A 16,221-nucleotide genomic window follows, 5' to 3' on the forward strand; every position below is an offset into this window, starting at 1 on the left:
GGACCATTTTTAGTGTCAGGAATATTTTACAAGCCATCTTCTGGAACTCCTTATGTCTTTCCTTAATGGAGCCTTTCAAGGTTGATTTTAATGTGCTAAGTGGAAATTCCACTAGTTCGTCATGGCAATATTTTCTTTAAGGCCTGCCCTCACACATCATACAGGTAGGGTTTATTTATACAGCCAGGCCTTTAACCAATTGCCTGGGAATGACTTAAATCCAGTTGCTTTCACTTGCATTTTTCTGGAATTAAAAGGCTTGCTTGGCTGGACACTTCAGAAGGGTTCCACAAACATAAAGAAGACAGAAGTTGCTAAAAATGTCCTTTACTTTTTTTTTTTTTTTAAGGCACAAATACACATTTCCTCCCCAAAGCTAAGCAGGATGCTGTGTCTGTAACAGCTTCAGCATCAAACCAGCTGCTGCAGCTGCAAAGAAGGGGATAGCAAAAGCCACCCAAGCAAGAGAGGCTCCAAAGGGATTAGCTGCAGCTTCTGTAGCACCTCGAGATTTGTCTGCAGGTTTAAATGTTGCTCCAGAGGAGCATTCTCAATATTTTGAGGAATTTTAGCTACGTTAACACTTCGACAGGCCATATTCCTGAGCAGTATATAAATTCTGCTGCTTGGGCTAGACAGTTTTAATTTAGGCAAATACAGTAGTAAGACCTGGAGCTCTATGCCAAGAGCCTGCAGTCACCATGCACTTCACTCCAGCTTTGAGCTGGTTCCTTTTCTCCTGCCCAATGTGTATCTTTGTGACTATACTCAACAGAGCTCAGAACCAGCTGCATTTTCCTACTCTCCACCCTGGAAGAAGCTTTCCAATGGCACAATCATAGAATCATAGAATCATTGTGGTTGGAAAAGACCTTCAAGATCATCAAGTCCAACTGTAAACCCCTCAACACTCTACCTGTTAAACCATGTCCCTAAGCGCCTCATCTACACGTTTCTTGAACACTGCCAGGGATGGCAACTCCACCACTTCCTTGGGCAGCCTGTTCCAATGCTTGACTACTCTTTCTCTGCAGAATATTTTCCTAATATCTAGCCTGAACTCATTCCTGGAAAATACTCCTGGAAGTCCAACAATTAAATCTCTCCTTTGGCTTCAAGTCAGAGAGAGAAGGCTCCTGCTGGCTCTCGTTCTGCAAGAGTTACACCAACGGGAAGCTGCCTACTATGAGAGAAATCTCTTCTAGCACTGCGTCCCTGCCAGTCCAGGAAAGACTTGGTCCCTGCTTTCAGCTCATTTTGGAATGACTAATCCTGGATTTTGGGATGTAACAGATAAACTCTCACTGTTTGAGTTATAATTCTTACTGTTAGCTTAAAAGCAGCCTCAAAAGCCACATGCAGGTAACATCAAACCTCTCCAGCACCTTGAGCTTCCCACAACACCAGAAAAGCACAGCGATCTCCTGTTCCCCTTGCAAAACAATCACTGAAAGACCAGTGTTAGCAAAATAAATCATCTTGGAAATAGCTATTATTGAAATAACTGTCTTTAGACAACAGTTGAGATATGTTAATTCCATGACATAGCTTTAAATATTCTCTCACAACTACTTGATTATGTTAAAGTCAAAACTGTTATTATGCCATCAGAATATGTCCTTGGCAAATGGCTTAACTAATGGCCATATTTCCCTGAAAGGGCACATGAGGCTGATAAATAGTCACATGAGCTCGTATCATCTGTTGGAGCAAGCCAGTCATGCTGTGCCTCCTTGGCCAGAAGAGAATTTATATCCTGATAGTGTTCCCTAAAACAGAAAAAAGGAGTTTTTTCATTTTTATTTTTATGTTAAGACTTGTTTCTAACTTTCAGATGCTCAGAAAAAGATGCTGTTTCTAAGATACTCTATACAGTAACAAGAACTATGCCAATTCTTACCACTAACCTGAACAGAACCTGCTGCCACAAACACACAAGTTACTCACCTATGTGCTTACCAAAACAGGCTCACTCTTAGATTCATGTCTAAAGATTTCAGCTCAAATGGCCCTGAAGAGTAAGGAGCCAAATAAACCTAATCAAAGCCTTATTTTGGATGACTTTTAAAGCTGTGCCAACAAGCATGACTTCCAAAAGCTCAGCAAAAAGCTGCATAACATTTTAAGAAGGAGTGTGCTGTATGTTAATCATTTCTAATCAGAGACAGTCTCCACATCTACTGCCCTGGCTCCTTTCCTTACAATTTAGAACTCCATTTTACTCAATTGCTAGAATACAGATGTGTGACTTTGGCAGTGACCTGCTGTATTGTGCCCTCAGTATATACACAGTGAAAGCCACAGCCACTTAATAGTTGAGATTCTAGACAGAAAGAACCAAAGCCAAACCATAATAAAAGTGTACAGCAGCAGTCAGAAACTCAAGCCTGCCAAAGAGCTATTCAGGAATTATGACTCTTGATTTAATTTACATGAAGGAACTAGTCTAACTCAAAAGCAATCCAGTAGCTCACAGTGAAGCAATCCGCTAGACGATGGATGGTTCATGCACATTAACTGCGAGAACAGGCACATCGGGCTCACGGCATCCCCGCATGGAGCACAATGGATCTCTCGAGGACACGGGTCCTCCCTCACTCACACCGAGACTCAGAGAAGACATGAGTTAAAGCCATGCTTCCTATTTGTACCTCTATCGACTCTGTGTAAAATACTTCCATCCAAAATACTCTATCCTGTCTTTCCCAACTGCCCGTTTAAGTGGAGTTGGCTAAATAACTTTCATGTCCTACTTTGCTACTCGATGCTCGAAGTGTCTGCAAGGTGTTGAATGCTCTAGTTTCAATAGATCTCCTTCCTTCCAGAAATGCAAGGCACAGAATACAGGGGATATACTGACCAGCATGGAAACCAAGCCACACAAAGGGACTTTCATAGTCTTGCTGTAAAACAGCAGTCCTTAGCAGATGTCTACTGAAGACCATGAACCAGGTTTTAACCCACCTTCCAACACACAGCATGAGCAACAAGTAGCACTGAGCATGTTCTCACTTCTACTTACCTTGTAGTAAGCTTTTCACACAAACTTCTCTATCCCACCTCAGTCATGCCTCATCTCAAACGTTTTCCAAGTCACTCACTGCAGGGAGGAACCTCAAGGCATATACCGGATGCTGCCCGTCCTGTGATGCTTTCTATCTCCACAGAGAGCTATGTGCCACTGCTAAAAAAAGGTCTATTTATTCCTACTATTCTGTCTTATTCTTAGCTGTTTTTCAATTCGACACATCGCTTCATGCATCTTTCCATGATGACTCTAAATACCAATGTTCTGGCAAACATCTCAGCGTAGATGCAGCATAGACAGCAGTATTCTTCTCTACTTACCAAATCAAGGCCTGCAAAAATGTTTTACAAGCTATGCTCAACTCTTGACCACCTTCTAATCCAAAACATGGCTAAAAGACTTTCTGGATGTGCTAGTAAATCACAGCTACCATTCTGTCTTCACCACCTATTTTTTTCTGAGCTGCTCAAAGAATTATTGCAGGCTTGAAAAGCCAGAGTCTCCTGTGCACTCCTGGGACGGCTTTGTCCCCATCATATTTTGTTCGTTTCTGTATGCTATTGCTCCCTTGAACTACTGTTTATTCCAATTTCCTTTCTACTGAATAGCTGTACCAATGCTAACAGGTAGCCATGGCAACCTAATCTCAGAGAATAAAGTATAAAATAATCCTATGATCGGAAATCTATATTAGAAAAAATGAAGTGGAAATAATATGTTCTTAAACACTAGAAGTAAGTGACCACTGGAACAGATTACAAATAGTTACGGTGAATTCTCCACCACTTGTGAACTCTAAATGCAGATGAATTCAGCACTTTTGGTCAAATTTAGAGATAGTTTACTGATATGAGAAAGTCCATACCATGTTTCTGAAGACAATCACATTAAGAAATTAAAAAAAAAACCCTTCCAAATCCATATCTGAAATGATCCATTGTGATCAGCACTTGTTACCATGCTGAAGAGCAAGCTCGGCAAAATTTCACAGCAAAGGAGCTTCAGTTGGGCTGTTCCTAATCCAAACTGTGGTTTGAAAAATGCAGACTCTGTTACCTGTCTTAGGATGGACGCACAACAGGCATTTCTGCTCCAATTGCAGCAGGCAGCAGGGACAGGAATGGGACCACTGCTGTTTGTGAACACCTGGGATCTGTGTTTGTGAAACTCAGATTCCTTGGGGCAGGGGAATCACTGGCCTGCAGTGCAAAGATACCTGCCACGGCAAAACTAAGATACAGGCACTGTGTTGTTAACTATAGCAAAAGCTTTAGTCTTTTAAATTCATTCTGTCCAATGGTTTTAAAAAGTCATCAAGCAGTTGCACCAAATTTTCAGTTTAATTCCCAGTGAAATTACTGCCGGAATTTTAGACGTTTTACTCTAGTTATACTTTCCATGTATGCAGACTACATATTTGTAATTGAAACCTAGATCTCTATACATATTTCATCTTCCAAGCACCATTAAGAAGCTGGTGCTACCTAAAGAAATAAATCTGAGGTGGGAGGTGAAGAGGAAAGGCTGCACTCGATCCCCATAAATCCAGGGATACTTTGCCTGCAGCAGCCTTACCTTCTTTATAGTAACTGAGAATGAGCACTCATACCAGATTTGCTGCAGAGAGGATGTACTGATTCTTATCTGTGAAAGGTGATACAGACTGTCTGGACTCTGAAATTAGTCTGTAATCTAATCTAATCAATGAATGATACATCAAGTGTTCTCACTCAAGCTTCCCCCATCAGCTTCAGAAAGCTAAAACAAAACTGAGATTCTCATGGTCTTCTTCAAAACTGCCTTTCTGAGAATAGGGTTACCATCCTTTTTGCCTTTCAATTTCACTTTCACACAGATGTGAGCAAAGGCCAGGCACAGTGTCTATAAACTGTGATACAGCCCCTAAATACAAAGCATTTCCCTAGCTGCATATTCGTTGGCACAGGAAAAAAAGGAAAAAAAAAAAAAAAAAAAAAAAAAAAGCTTTTTTTTTCCATGCATTTACTGGAAGTGTAAGGAAGAACTGCACACACAATTTGCAATACCTGATATTGACAGCCCTGATAGTAGCAAGTAGTTGGGTCACGAAGGCTCTTACTGCCCCTTGCCTCATGCCTCCTCACGCTTGCGAGAGATGCACAATCTTGGGCAAATAGTGTGTTTTGCTCCCCTCTGCCTCCCCACAATTGCCACTGAGTTACTTAAAGAAACATGAAAACAGAGATAAGATAGAAAAATACAGCCAACAGCTGCCTATTTTGCACTATTTCAACATGCTGATAATTCACACAGGTGGAATTCCCTTGCCTCATCCGAGGAAAGCTGTAAAGGATAGGGCGGGGAGACTCCTTACAGTTCTTACGGAAATGTTGCTTGGAAATTGCTACACATCCTACAGGACGGCAGGCACCTTGTTATGCTGACACTGCTTTAAAGTGGCAGTATTCAACCAACAGTCTGTGGATTCTGCCCAAGAGGCTGGCAGGAGATGCCTACAGCCTCTGATCTGCAGGCTGAACTTTACTAGGCAAAGAGTTGCTCCCCTGTGGAAAATTCCCAGTTTACAAACTCGGAGATGCTGCAAGAGTCATTTCTCTAGGGAGCTCTACCTGCCACCTTGCCCTTGTGCCACCGAGAATTGTTCAAAAAAAGAAACCCACCCATGTCTCAGCTGTGGCAGAGCTTTAATAGGGAATTAAACCCCAAGGTGGAAGAGCCCCCTCCCTCTCTTCCCTCAAGCCTGTATTTCTGAAGGCTCGCCCTTCCTCCTCATCATCACCTCCTTCTCTGCTTGAACGCCCTGCCTCACAAATCCATCGTCTGTTGTCTCAGCTTCCTTCCAACACTGAAATTCTACCTGTTTGCAAAGCATCTGTCACCTTGGCCAACGCACAGAGCAGTGAGAAGGAACTGATTTATATGACTTTAGCTTAACAAGCTGGACTAGGCAAGTGAGGGCTGCGACAGTCCAATGTCCTTCAGGGATGGGAAACGAGAGGACAGAGCAGCCCAGGGCAGCCGTACTGCCCACATCCTCAGTGCTGATAACCCCTGCACAGCCTTAAAACCCTTCCCAGGGCCATGCAACACGTTGGGTAATACCCTGAGTCCCACCCATCGCATGTGCCCCTGGCGCTCGGCACCTTTTCAATTGCATCAAACCACCTTCATCTTTTTCTTGTCGGGAAGTCATAGGCAAGCGTCTGAATCTCCCTGAAAATGGAAATGCCACATTTTGACACTGGGAATACCTACTGGCACTGCCTCACTCGTTGGATAAAGTTCCTGCAAACGAACTGTTCAGGGGGGTTCCCCTGCCCCAACACAGCTGGCTCTTTTTAATGCAGAACTCTCCAAGAAGTCAGGAAATAGCAAAATTCCTATCGTCTGGAAGGAAAGGAAAATCAGTCTAATTGTGCAGTCTGACCCAAGGCTCTCCCTCCTATACTTTAAAGGAAAAAAAAAAAAAAAAAAACCCTTCTGATTTTCCTTCCTTTAGTACTAAAAAGTCCATTTTAGACAGTTCCTGAAGAAACAGCTTTAAAGTGGGAAATTGGATCTCAGGGAATTGTTTTAAGGGCCTGCTTACACAAGCCACTCATGGAGAGAGTTCCCCGCTGCTCTGAATAGCACCTCCTGGGGCCGCACCGCGGACAAGTCTCTGTTCGGATACACTGCTGAAATAGCAGGAGAAAGCCAGGAAAAATACAGATAACTGTGTCAGGGTACTTTAACTGCATGGGATGATGACTACTGAAATTGCTCTGCATTTACAAATTAACAATTCCAGCTCCTGCGCTGCAGAAACACCCACCGAAGCAGAGCATCCTCCGCCTCCGTGGAGCAGAGGAACCTGAGGAAACAGCTGCATGGGCAAAGGCAGCGGAGAGGAGGGTGCTCAGAGCCCGGCTGAAACTATTCCATCTTCGCTCCCACGGGGAGCAAAACTGAGTTGTTTGAAAGCCTCGTGGAGCAGCACCACGTTCAGGTGGTGCTGCCGCACGCGCTTCACCAAGGAGGCAGTTGTGCAAGGAGTTACACGACTGGCGAGATCAAGGCGAAGGTCAGCGCCTGTCCGCTCTGCACCCTAGGAAGCCCTTATGTTGTATAAGCAAAGCAATAAGAAAATGGGCATGAATGGCCCCAATTCAGCCCTTGGAGAGAAGTTTGCATTAAGACCTTGCAGGCACCTCTGTAGGCAGTTTTGCTGCAGGGGCAACAGCTCCTGCGTGGTTTTTGCAGCGCTACGGACAACTCCGAGTTGTTTCTCAACGACTGCAGAGGACGGGTAAAACTCTCTCTCTGCCCCATGCTCCACTGCACAGAACCTGCTCTTGAGCTTTCTGCCCAACTTCACGCAGGAGGCGGGTGTCACAGCGCATCCTCAAAGGTGGCTCTGTTACGGCAGCTTCCCTGAGCTTCTCGGGATAGGGGCAAAAACCCCAGACCCCCAGGAGACAAAAACACGCAGGCGGCCACAGGACCGACCAGCCAGCGGTGCCTGCACCGGCACCCCCAGGGAGCCCGGCCACCGCGGGCAATGACCTGCCGGGCAGAGGTGTCGCCATCGCTGCATCGAACACGCACCAAGGCTGCTCTGGAAGCTGTTCATTCTCATAGGTCTGACAGCTAAATTAATCCTTGCGAAAAGATGAGAATTAAAGGCATGGAAACGTGTCCCCCCCCCCCGCCGTGAACTCGCTGTGTGGGGGTGCCCAGTGTAGGTTGTAGCTCCCTGGCCGCGGAGCCGCTGCCTGGGGGGACACGGTTCCTCCGCGCCCCTTCCTACGAAACTGCCCCCGACCCTGCGGGAGCGAAGCGAAACTCTCCGTGCTGCAGGGATGTGGCTGCACCGCGGCCCCGCACGGACGGGGCGGCCCGGGACCGGCGCGACCGGCGTCTCCGCACGGACGGGGCGGCCCGGGGTCCCGCACGGACGGGACGCCCTGCCCGCCGGCTTGAGGACGGGCAGGTGACGGCCGGCGGGGCGGGGAGCCCCGCGAAACACGCGCCGTCGGGGACCCCCGAGCCACCTGAGGGTGGAAAGAGCGGGATGGAGAGGAGAGGCGACGAAACAAGCTCCCGCCGCGGGACGAAGCGGCGCCTCCGCACGCCGTGCTCGCCCCACGCCCCGGAGGGGCTGCCCGGCCCCTACCTTCGAGCAGCACCTCCTTGCCCGCCCGCTTGAGCGCCTGCACCGCCTCGTCGTGGGTGGCGTCGCGCAGGTCGGTGCCGTTGACGGCCAGGATGGCGTCGCCCACGTAGAGCGCCTGGGTCTGGTCGGCCGCCAGCCCCTTGAAGATCTTGCTGATGAGGATGGGCATCTTGTTCTCCTTGCCGCCCTTGATGCTGATGCCCAGCCCGCCCAGCTCCTGCTTCAGCACCTTCACGCACCGCTTCTTGTTGGACACGGCCTCGGGCACCTGCTCGGGGGGGTCGGTGAAGGCGGTGCGCACGGAGCCGCCCGGGCCCGCCGCCCCATCGCCGCCCAGGCCGTTGTGCGCCGCGCCGTCGGGGCGCTCCTCGCCGCTCAGCACCAGCGCCTCGCCGCCCAAGTTGGCGAGCACTTTGTGCCAGCGCTCGCGCACCAAAACTTCCAGCCAGCCGCTGCGCTGCGCCCGCCCGCCGCCCGCCGCCGCCGCTACCGCCATCTTTGGAGCATGCTGGGGGCGGCGAGCGCGGCGGCCCCGGCGCGGCGCGTCCCGCACTTCACCCGCGGGGCGGCGGGAGCGGCGGGAGCGGCGGGCGGGACCCGCGATCCTCCCTCCTTCCCTTCCCTTCCCTTCCCTCCCCGCGCCCGCCCCGCGCCGGCTGCGGCCGGGCGGAGCGGGGCGGGCCGGGGCGGAGCGCGGCGGCCGCCCCCTCGGGCCGCGCCGGGCGGGAGCACCTGGCGTGTGCGGGAGCGTGTGCGGGTGTGCGGGAGCGTGTGCGGGAGGGTGTGCGGGTGTGTGTGCGGGAGGGTGTGCGAGCGTGTCCGGGAGCGTGTGCGGGTGTGTGTGCGGGAGGGTGTGCGAGCGTGTGCGGGAGGGTGTGCGGGAGGGTGTGCGAGTGTGTGTTGGAGGGTGTGCGGGAGGGTGTGCGGGAGCGTGTGTGGGAGGGTGTGCGGGTGTGTGTGCGGGAGCGTGTGCGGGAGGGTGTGCAGGTGTGTGTGCGGGAGTGTGTGCGGGAGGGTGTGCGGCTGTGTGGTGTGCGGGAGGGTGTGCTAGCGTGCTCGGGAGTGTGTGCGGGTGTGTGTGCGGAAGGATGCACGGCTGTGTGTGCAGGTGTGTGCGGGAGTGTGTCCAGGAGCGTGTGCGGGTACGTGTGCAGGAGCATGTCTGGGAATGTGTGCACGAGTGTGTCCGGGAGTGTGTGCGGGTGTGTGTGTGAGAGAGCGAGTGTGTGCGGGTGCGTGCATGGGTACGTGTGCGGGAGGGTGTGCGAGCACGTCCAGGAGCGTGTGCAAGCGAGTGCATGTGTGCGGGAGCGTGTGCGGGTATGCATGCAGGAAGGTGTGCGAGCGTGTCCGGGAGCGTGTGTGAGCGTCCAAGTGTGTGCGGGAGGGTGTGCGAGCGTGTCCGGGAGCGTGTGCGAGTGTGCGAATGTGTGCGGGTGTGTGTGCGGGTGCGTGTGTGGTAGGGAGGATGCGGCGCTGTGAAAATGTGTCCGTGAGGGTGTGTTTGTGAGGGGATGTAAGAGTGTGAGTGTGTGTGTGCGAATGTGTGTGACGGTGAAAGCGTGTCTGTGACTGAGTATTTGTGAGGGGGTGTGAAGGTGTTTGTGAGTGTGCGAGTCTGCGTGTAACTGTGCATGTGTGAGTATAGCGTGTGTGTGATTGATTGTATGTGTCCATGTGGGAACAGTCCAGATGAGGTGGCCCAGGCGTTGCTTACCCTCCTGCCTGCTCAACGTGACCCCAAAGGGCTCCCGGTTCCTGCCCGCCCTTGGGAAGAGCAGGAAGGAGGTTTCCCTGGCCTGTGCTCCATGGCTCTGCTGCAGCACAGAGGGCCCTGCAGCCGGCCAGGACCTCCAAGATGGAGCTGTGAGGGGGAAGGGGGCAACAGGAGACCTCCGTTGGCAGAGAAGGAGCAGCTGAAATGCAAGTTTGCTTTCCCCGTGTGAGGAGGCAGAAAAGATGCCACTTCTCAAAATAAGTGGATGGCAGCAAAGTGGTGGTGTCAGTATCCTCTAAATCATAGCTGCATCAAAGTTCCATCTGCTGGAACATCCCACAAGGACGAGGGACCAAGGTAGCGACGCAGGCAGTGGGAGCTGCATCTCCCCTCGCTGTTTGCCCTGCCCCAACCTCCCTCTTCTTGCTCCCGCACCCGGATCCCTGTCACCCACCCGCTCGGGTGGGACCACACAGAACGCCCTTCCCCACAGGAGCTGGTGAAGGGGGCCCCGTCCTTCATCGCCAGCCTCACCCGCAGAGCCGAGGCGCCTCCTCCCCGGGCAGGAATGTGGAGCGGCGTCAAGCGGGAGCGCTCGCCCGCTGCCGTGGGTTATGCGAGGATAGCGGGTGGGTGGGCGGAGGGAGGGCAGACCCAGAGACAGGGCTCTTCATTTCTCATGTTAATGAGTGCGAGGTGGAAAAGCTGTAATTAAGTGTTCGGGGCTGCGAATCCAGAGTGTCCCGTTAAACCTGAATGAGGTGGCTGAGCCCTAGGAAAACAGTGGGCTGTAACACACCCAGGCGGTTTAGGCAGCTCCTGTGCAAGCATCCTGGGTGGCTTTTTAAATCCTATTGCAAGGTATCAGGCTGAGCAAATTAGTGTGCTTATTCAGTTCCTGCAGATTGCTGAGAGCAAGGATGGGGAGAACGGGAAAGTCATGGAAAAATTAGGCATCATAGTGGCGACTACCATAGCGCTCAAATTCCTCTGCAGCTGAGTGACCAGGCCAAAACTGGCTGTTTCTGACTCCCAAGGGATTAGTGATTACCCATTATTTTGTATATTTTCTTAACGCACTAAAGAATCATCGTGCTGCTAATGGAAATATGTCTCTATGTATTTTTTAAAGTTTTTCCAGAAAATTTACAAGAAAAAAATGTTCAGATGGTTTCTGTCTTGTTATAAAAAAGTATAAGAATAAAAAGGCAATACTTAATTCTTTGCACTTTTCTGTCTGTGTACGATGCAGCTGGCCCATGTTTACTGAGTGCCTCTGCTTTTCCTGTGGGGTTCCCGTGGAATTATGTTGTGCAGAAAATTCACTGTGTGTCATTGAGATCTGTGCTTGTTCCAGCTCTTTTCATTTCACAGTCAGGCAGAGGTAAATAATAAAGTTTCCTAGGGCTAGCACCCGAGGTGTTAGTGCCTGTTATGAGTCTTTATAGCAATCTTCATTGCCTCCTCCTCCCATCTCATCCCCACCTTCAAGCTGTAAAAAAAAAAAAAAAAATAGAGGTGACATTGTCATTTTAAAAATAAAAAGGAAAAAGAAGATAATACAAGGAATGCTGTGTACTGTCCCAAGGCAAAGTGTCTCTCTTCTCATCTCTCAGCCTGGCAACAGGTGGCAGTCCTTGATGCCTGGTGGTTTCACATCTCTGTCTGAAGGGGTCCTGGCTCCTGTTTGTGTGTGCCCCGAAACTGTGGCCTCTGAGCTAAGGGGAAGAAAGAAAAGACTTGTTGAGTCTTCTGCCCTTGCATCCCTGCCAACATCGTCGTCCTTGGCCCTGCCTCAGATCTGTTAATCACATCCAGAAGAATTGCTTCTGAAATACGGGTGAATGCAGCAGGAGCAGGGACAGAAGAGAAAAATAGGTATTTAATCACATATGCAGCTATTGAGTTGTCAGGTCTGCAACAAGAAAGCTGCTCCTGCAAAGTCCAGTGCTGGTCCCCATGGCTTGCAGGGCACAGTGAGGTGCAAATTCTTAGTCTTGACTGCAGCTTGTCCTGCTGGTGATGCATGTGACATAACCTCCAAGTAGCCCTGCTGCAACCACATTGCTCAGCATGGTCATGATAAGGTGCGAGGAGGGCCAGGTGTGCAGAGGGCTCAGGACCTTCCCCACGCTGTCCTCTCGTCCCTGGAAAGCCTTCCACTGTGGGCACAGCTTGGAAGCAGTTACTCTGGATAAACTGCCCTTTTGAAAGGGTCTACCCTGGCAAGTATACACCTCCCAGCAAGTTAAACAATCATCTTTTACCATTATAATTTTAGCAGCACATAGTAAAAACCTGAAGTAGATAAGGGCCACTTTCACTCATGCTGTGTAAACAAATTATTAAGCCAACTAATGCTAATAGCTGCTGTTGAATAAGTCTATGGACAGTGGTGGGTTCAGCTAAAGCCAGTGGGATGGGGGAAGAAGCAATTCTGCAAGGTGGAAGGAGGGAGGCAGCTGGAAAATGCGGAAGGTGCTTCCAGTGACAAAACACCAAAGTAAATCCAGATCACAAGTGAAGTGATAGTGTTTGAGGAGCACTCTGCAGAAGCAAGGGGAAGGGGTTAGTGGTCTGTGCATGTGAGAAGAAAAAAAAAGAACACAGGAAAAGCAATGCAGAAATGGTTGTGAGCATGACACTGAGGAAGTTCCTCAGAAATAGCTTTTACTGGAGGGATGTATTGGAGATGGAAAGTCAGGACACCATCTGCTCTTCTTGTTTTCTCCTGTTTTCAGGCAAAGAAGTCAATGTGCACATCTTATGTAAATAAACTGACCTTCTGACAGCAAGAACATTGCAAGGCCACGTGTAGGGCTCTTGGAAGACAATTCAAACCCCTAGGGCACTGCTGTTCCTCCTTTTGTGCTGCCAGTGCAGCAACAATTACTAAAAAAGAAAAACCGATCTGAACTTCCATTTAATTGGAAATGGGAGAAAAGATGGAGGTTAGACAAAATCAGGCCTGGATAATGACGTTCCCATCTTGTTGCTCTGACATCAACCAGTTCGGCAGACAGATCTAGACAGGAAGGAAGGACAGCGTTGGAAGCCTGGTGCTGGAAGCCTGACAAGTAATGAGAGAGCTGGAATGGAGTCCAGTTCCTCCAGTGATTCCAAACATTACGTGAGCCAAGTTGCAGTAAGTCCCTCTGAGGAACGTGCCAAAACCAGCCCTCCTCACTCCCCCAGGGAAGCTCCACCTCTGCGTGCTGGGATGCAGTGGGGCAGGCTCCAGCCATGATGCAGATGTCCCCATTGCGCTACGGGGTGGACCTCTCACTTGACCTGGGTCACCTCTTGCCAAAGGCATTGTCAGTGGATCCTTGCACCCTCTTAACCCCTCTGAGCAATCCAGCACTTCCTCAGCACTGCGGGAGCCTGTTGGCTTTTATGTCAGCATGTGACAGTCATTTCTTGTTGACTCTGCTGGGGTTATGAAGATGTCAGGAATCCCTGAAGACCTTCATAAGCAGGAGGCTGCATTATGGCTTATTTTCAAAACTATGAAAACATTGTTTTTCTTTGCCTGATTTGAAGCTACCCAGGTTTTTATGCATATCATGACATTAAAAAAAAATAAAATGAATGCACAGTTGCCTGCCAGGAAGTGCTTTCTGGATTCAGTTTTTCAAAGCAGGAACCTACTTGTGTGTGCTTGAAAGAAGTATGTGTGTGAAATTTGTATGCACACCTACCTGAGTCACGTGGCAGCTAGGCAAGCTGAGAAAATGTTCCTCCAGTTAGCAAGTCATGGGCCAGGTTATAAATGAGCAAGTCTCTATTCTACACGTCCAGCTCTGACACAAATGAGCACAGAAGCAGGTGCTGGAGAGCACTCAAGCTTCTTGGGCACACAGAGCCAGAAATGGCTCTTGGCCCTTTTTTGCATTAAAAGGGGCAGGAAAAAGCCCAGAGTCCTAAAAAAGCCTTGACTTCAAGCAATTTTGTGGAAGAAGTGAAAACAATTGGTTCTAAAATTAAAGGTTCATAACTGCGCTGCTGACACTCTAACAAAGTAGTGTTTTGCTTTTGGAGTGTTCTGTACTTGTTCTCTCTTCCAGTGCACTGTTTTTTTTTTTTTTAACTTTTAAATTCTCAATTACTTTGGTTCTCTTACTTTGCAATTTCTTGAATTAGTTTCTACTTCCTGCATACCAATCTCCCTCCACCCCCAAGCCTAAGCTCAAGATGTTTTAAATGCCAAGATGGGAGGTTTATTTTGCAGCCAGCTCTTGAACAAATACTAAAGGATGAGGACCAAAGGAGAAAAAATGCCAGATTTCATCCAGTGGGTTTCAGCTCTGTTGGGCTGTTGGTCAGAAACAGGTTAAGCTGGTTGATGTCAGTGATCCCAAAGCATTTTGCCATCCTGTTCTTTCCTTTTCTTCATCTATGCTCTCCATGTTGCAGAGGAGTAATGTGTCATGTGCTGCAGCTACAAGGGCTCTCTCCCCACTGCCGAAAGGCTTCATTCCAATGTCCCAAATCCAATCCCATGCAATACCGTGAGACTCCCACAGTGGCTTTTGCTGCCCTCACGCTAGGCCAACTGCGAAACATGTTGAGGCAGCTTGGTCTCCAGGTCTTTCATCTGCTCTGGGATCTGCTGCTCTGCTGCAGGAGAGTCTATGGTGCTGTGCAGTTGCCAAAAATGTTTGCTTCCTTGTGCAAAGGAGTTCTTCTAGAAAAGCTAGTTTGCCCCTACTGTAGCCTTGGGCACCAGCCTTCCCTTTGCACAAGTGAACTAAGGTTGTTCCTCTTCCCATGACTCCCCCAGGGCCATAAATCAACCCAGCAGAGCTGTGGCACATAACACAGATGGCCTGGTAGGGCAGAAGAGAAATAGAGAGAGGAGTCTGTAATATCAAAACAGGCAAATCGCCAAGATTGGTCCTCCAAGCATGATACTGGATCAGGATGTGGCTTCAGCACAAGTTCGTTCCTAGTGAGCAGCAGCATTTGTTCTGGGAGAAGGAAGCAGCATGATCCAGATGTTCACTGATGCTGAAGGGCTCTGTTGTTTCTGGGTGTCCAGAGGAAATTCCCCACATAAGGAGCAATTCTCCAGACAAGCCTCCCTTTCCTACCCGCCCGCCTGTGACTTCAGCCTCCACGTGGGATGGATTTCTGCAATCTCTGAGCTTCAGCACGCATCTAAGTCCCTTTTCTCCACTGCAAAATGCAGCAAAGAGATAGGGCAATGATTCTGAGCTTGGTGTTGGAGCAAACAGCAGCAGCCTTGAACCAGCAGCTGGGGTTTTGCTCCTCGCCATTGCATAGCAGAACTACACTGCATATTGGAGAGGAAGCAGTGGATTTCCTCAGAAACAACCCGTATTACACAGATCATGTGTGGACATATAGAAAGCCTTCACCGAGGCATAGGCTAGAATGAACTTGAAAGTAAAGAGCATTATTTCTAATTGGCATTAGAAATGCCAATTAGAAATTGGCCAATTAGAAATAATGCTCTTTACTTTCAAGTTCTCTATAATGTCCTTTACCTTTTCTTTCTGATCTCTGTGGCACTTTTGTTCTTTTGTTCTACTTTTGAGTTCTACAAAGGTTCACTTCTTCCTCTTTGCTTCGGATTATGTCTGCTAGTTCCCTTCTGGCAGCACTGTAAATCAGGCATGAGTCCAGGGAGGGTAGTGGAAAAGAAAAGAGCCTGAGTATACTTTTGTTTCCTGGGTATTTCTTGTGCACTCCAAAAACAAGAAACAAAGCCACAGTGCCTATAGCTAATTAAAAAGAACAACTATCACATCCATGGAGAATTATGACAGTGTGCTTATTTTCCCAGATCAAATTATGAGACTCACGCATCTTGGAGGGAAAGAGCATATGCTCTTATTCTGGAGTAATCTTTCCAAGAAGCCTTAGCAAGGGCTGGAATCTCCTAAGAGAAAAGATCAGCCAGTACATGTCAGCAAAGGTGTGCAAGTCAATGTAAAAGTAGAGCCTTTGCAGCAAAATAGGTCCATTTGTTGCTCAGACTCTTAAACAGACCGTTCTGTTCTCAGCTAAATCAGAGATTTTTATGTATTAGCCCTGAAAAGCCATTGGCTGACTGAGTGGCCGTGGACAAATCCTCTGTTTGTGCCTTAGTTTCCTATTAGTGGACACAATAATACTGCCTTTCTTTACAAAGTACTTTAACTTTCTCTAATGGAAATGTGAATATGAGTTATGAAATATGAAAAACAAGCTATACAATGACATTGCAGGGGGGATTTTGAAGGTGGGAATGTCAGAGAATGCAGCCTCTTCCCTGCCACCTTACACTGCCAACCTACATCACCATAAGACTTTCCA

General features: G+C 48.8%; 1 protein-coding gene across 1 annotated transcript in view; it reads right to left on the reverse strand.

Annotated features, from left to right (window-relative positions):
• SNTB1 (syntrophin beta 1) overlaps positions 1–8,727 on the reverse strand; it is a 100,157-nt gene extending 91,430 nt beyond the window's left edge. The window contains exon 1 of the mRNA XM_088533288.1: positions 8,184–8,727. Coding sequence (XP_088389414.1) covers positions 8,184–8,679 — 496 coding nt within the window. The 5' untranslated portion in view covers positions 8,680–8,727. The remainder of the gene's footprint in view (positions 1–8,183) is intronic.
• Positions 8,728–16,221: the final 7,494 nt, after the last annotated feature.

Source organism: Tinamus guttatus, unplaced genomic scaffold (genome assembly GCF_059628265.1).
Source record: "Tinamus guttatus ecotype Peru unplaced genomic scaffold, ASM5962826v1 Tinamus_guttatus_pri_ptg000492l, whole genome shotgun sequence".
In the NCBI taxonomy this organism is placed as follows: Eukaryota; Metazoa; Chordata; class Aves; order Tinamiformes; family Tinamidae; genus Tinamus; species Tinamus guttatus.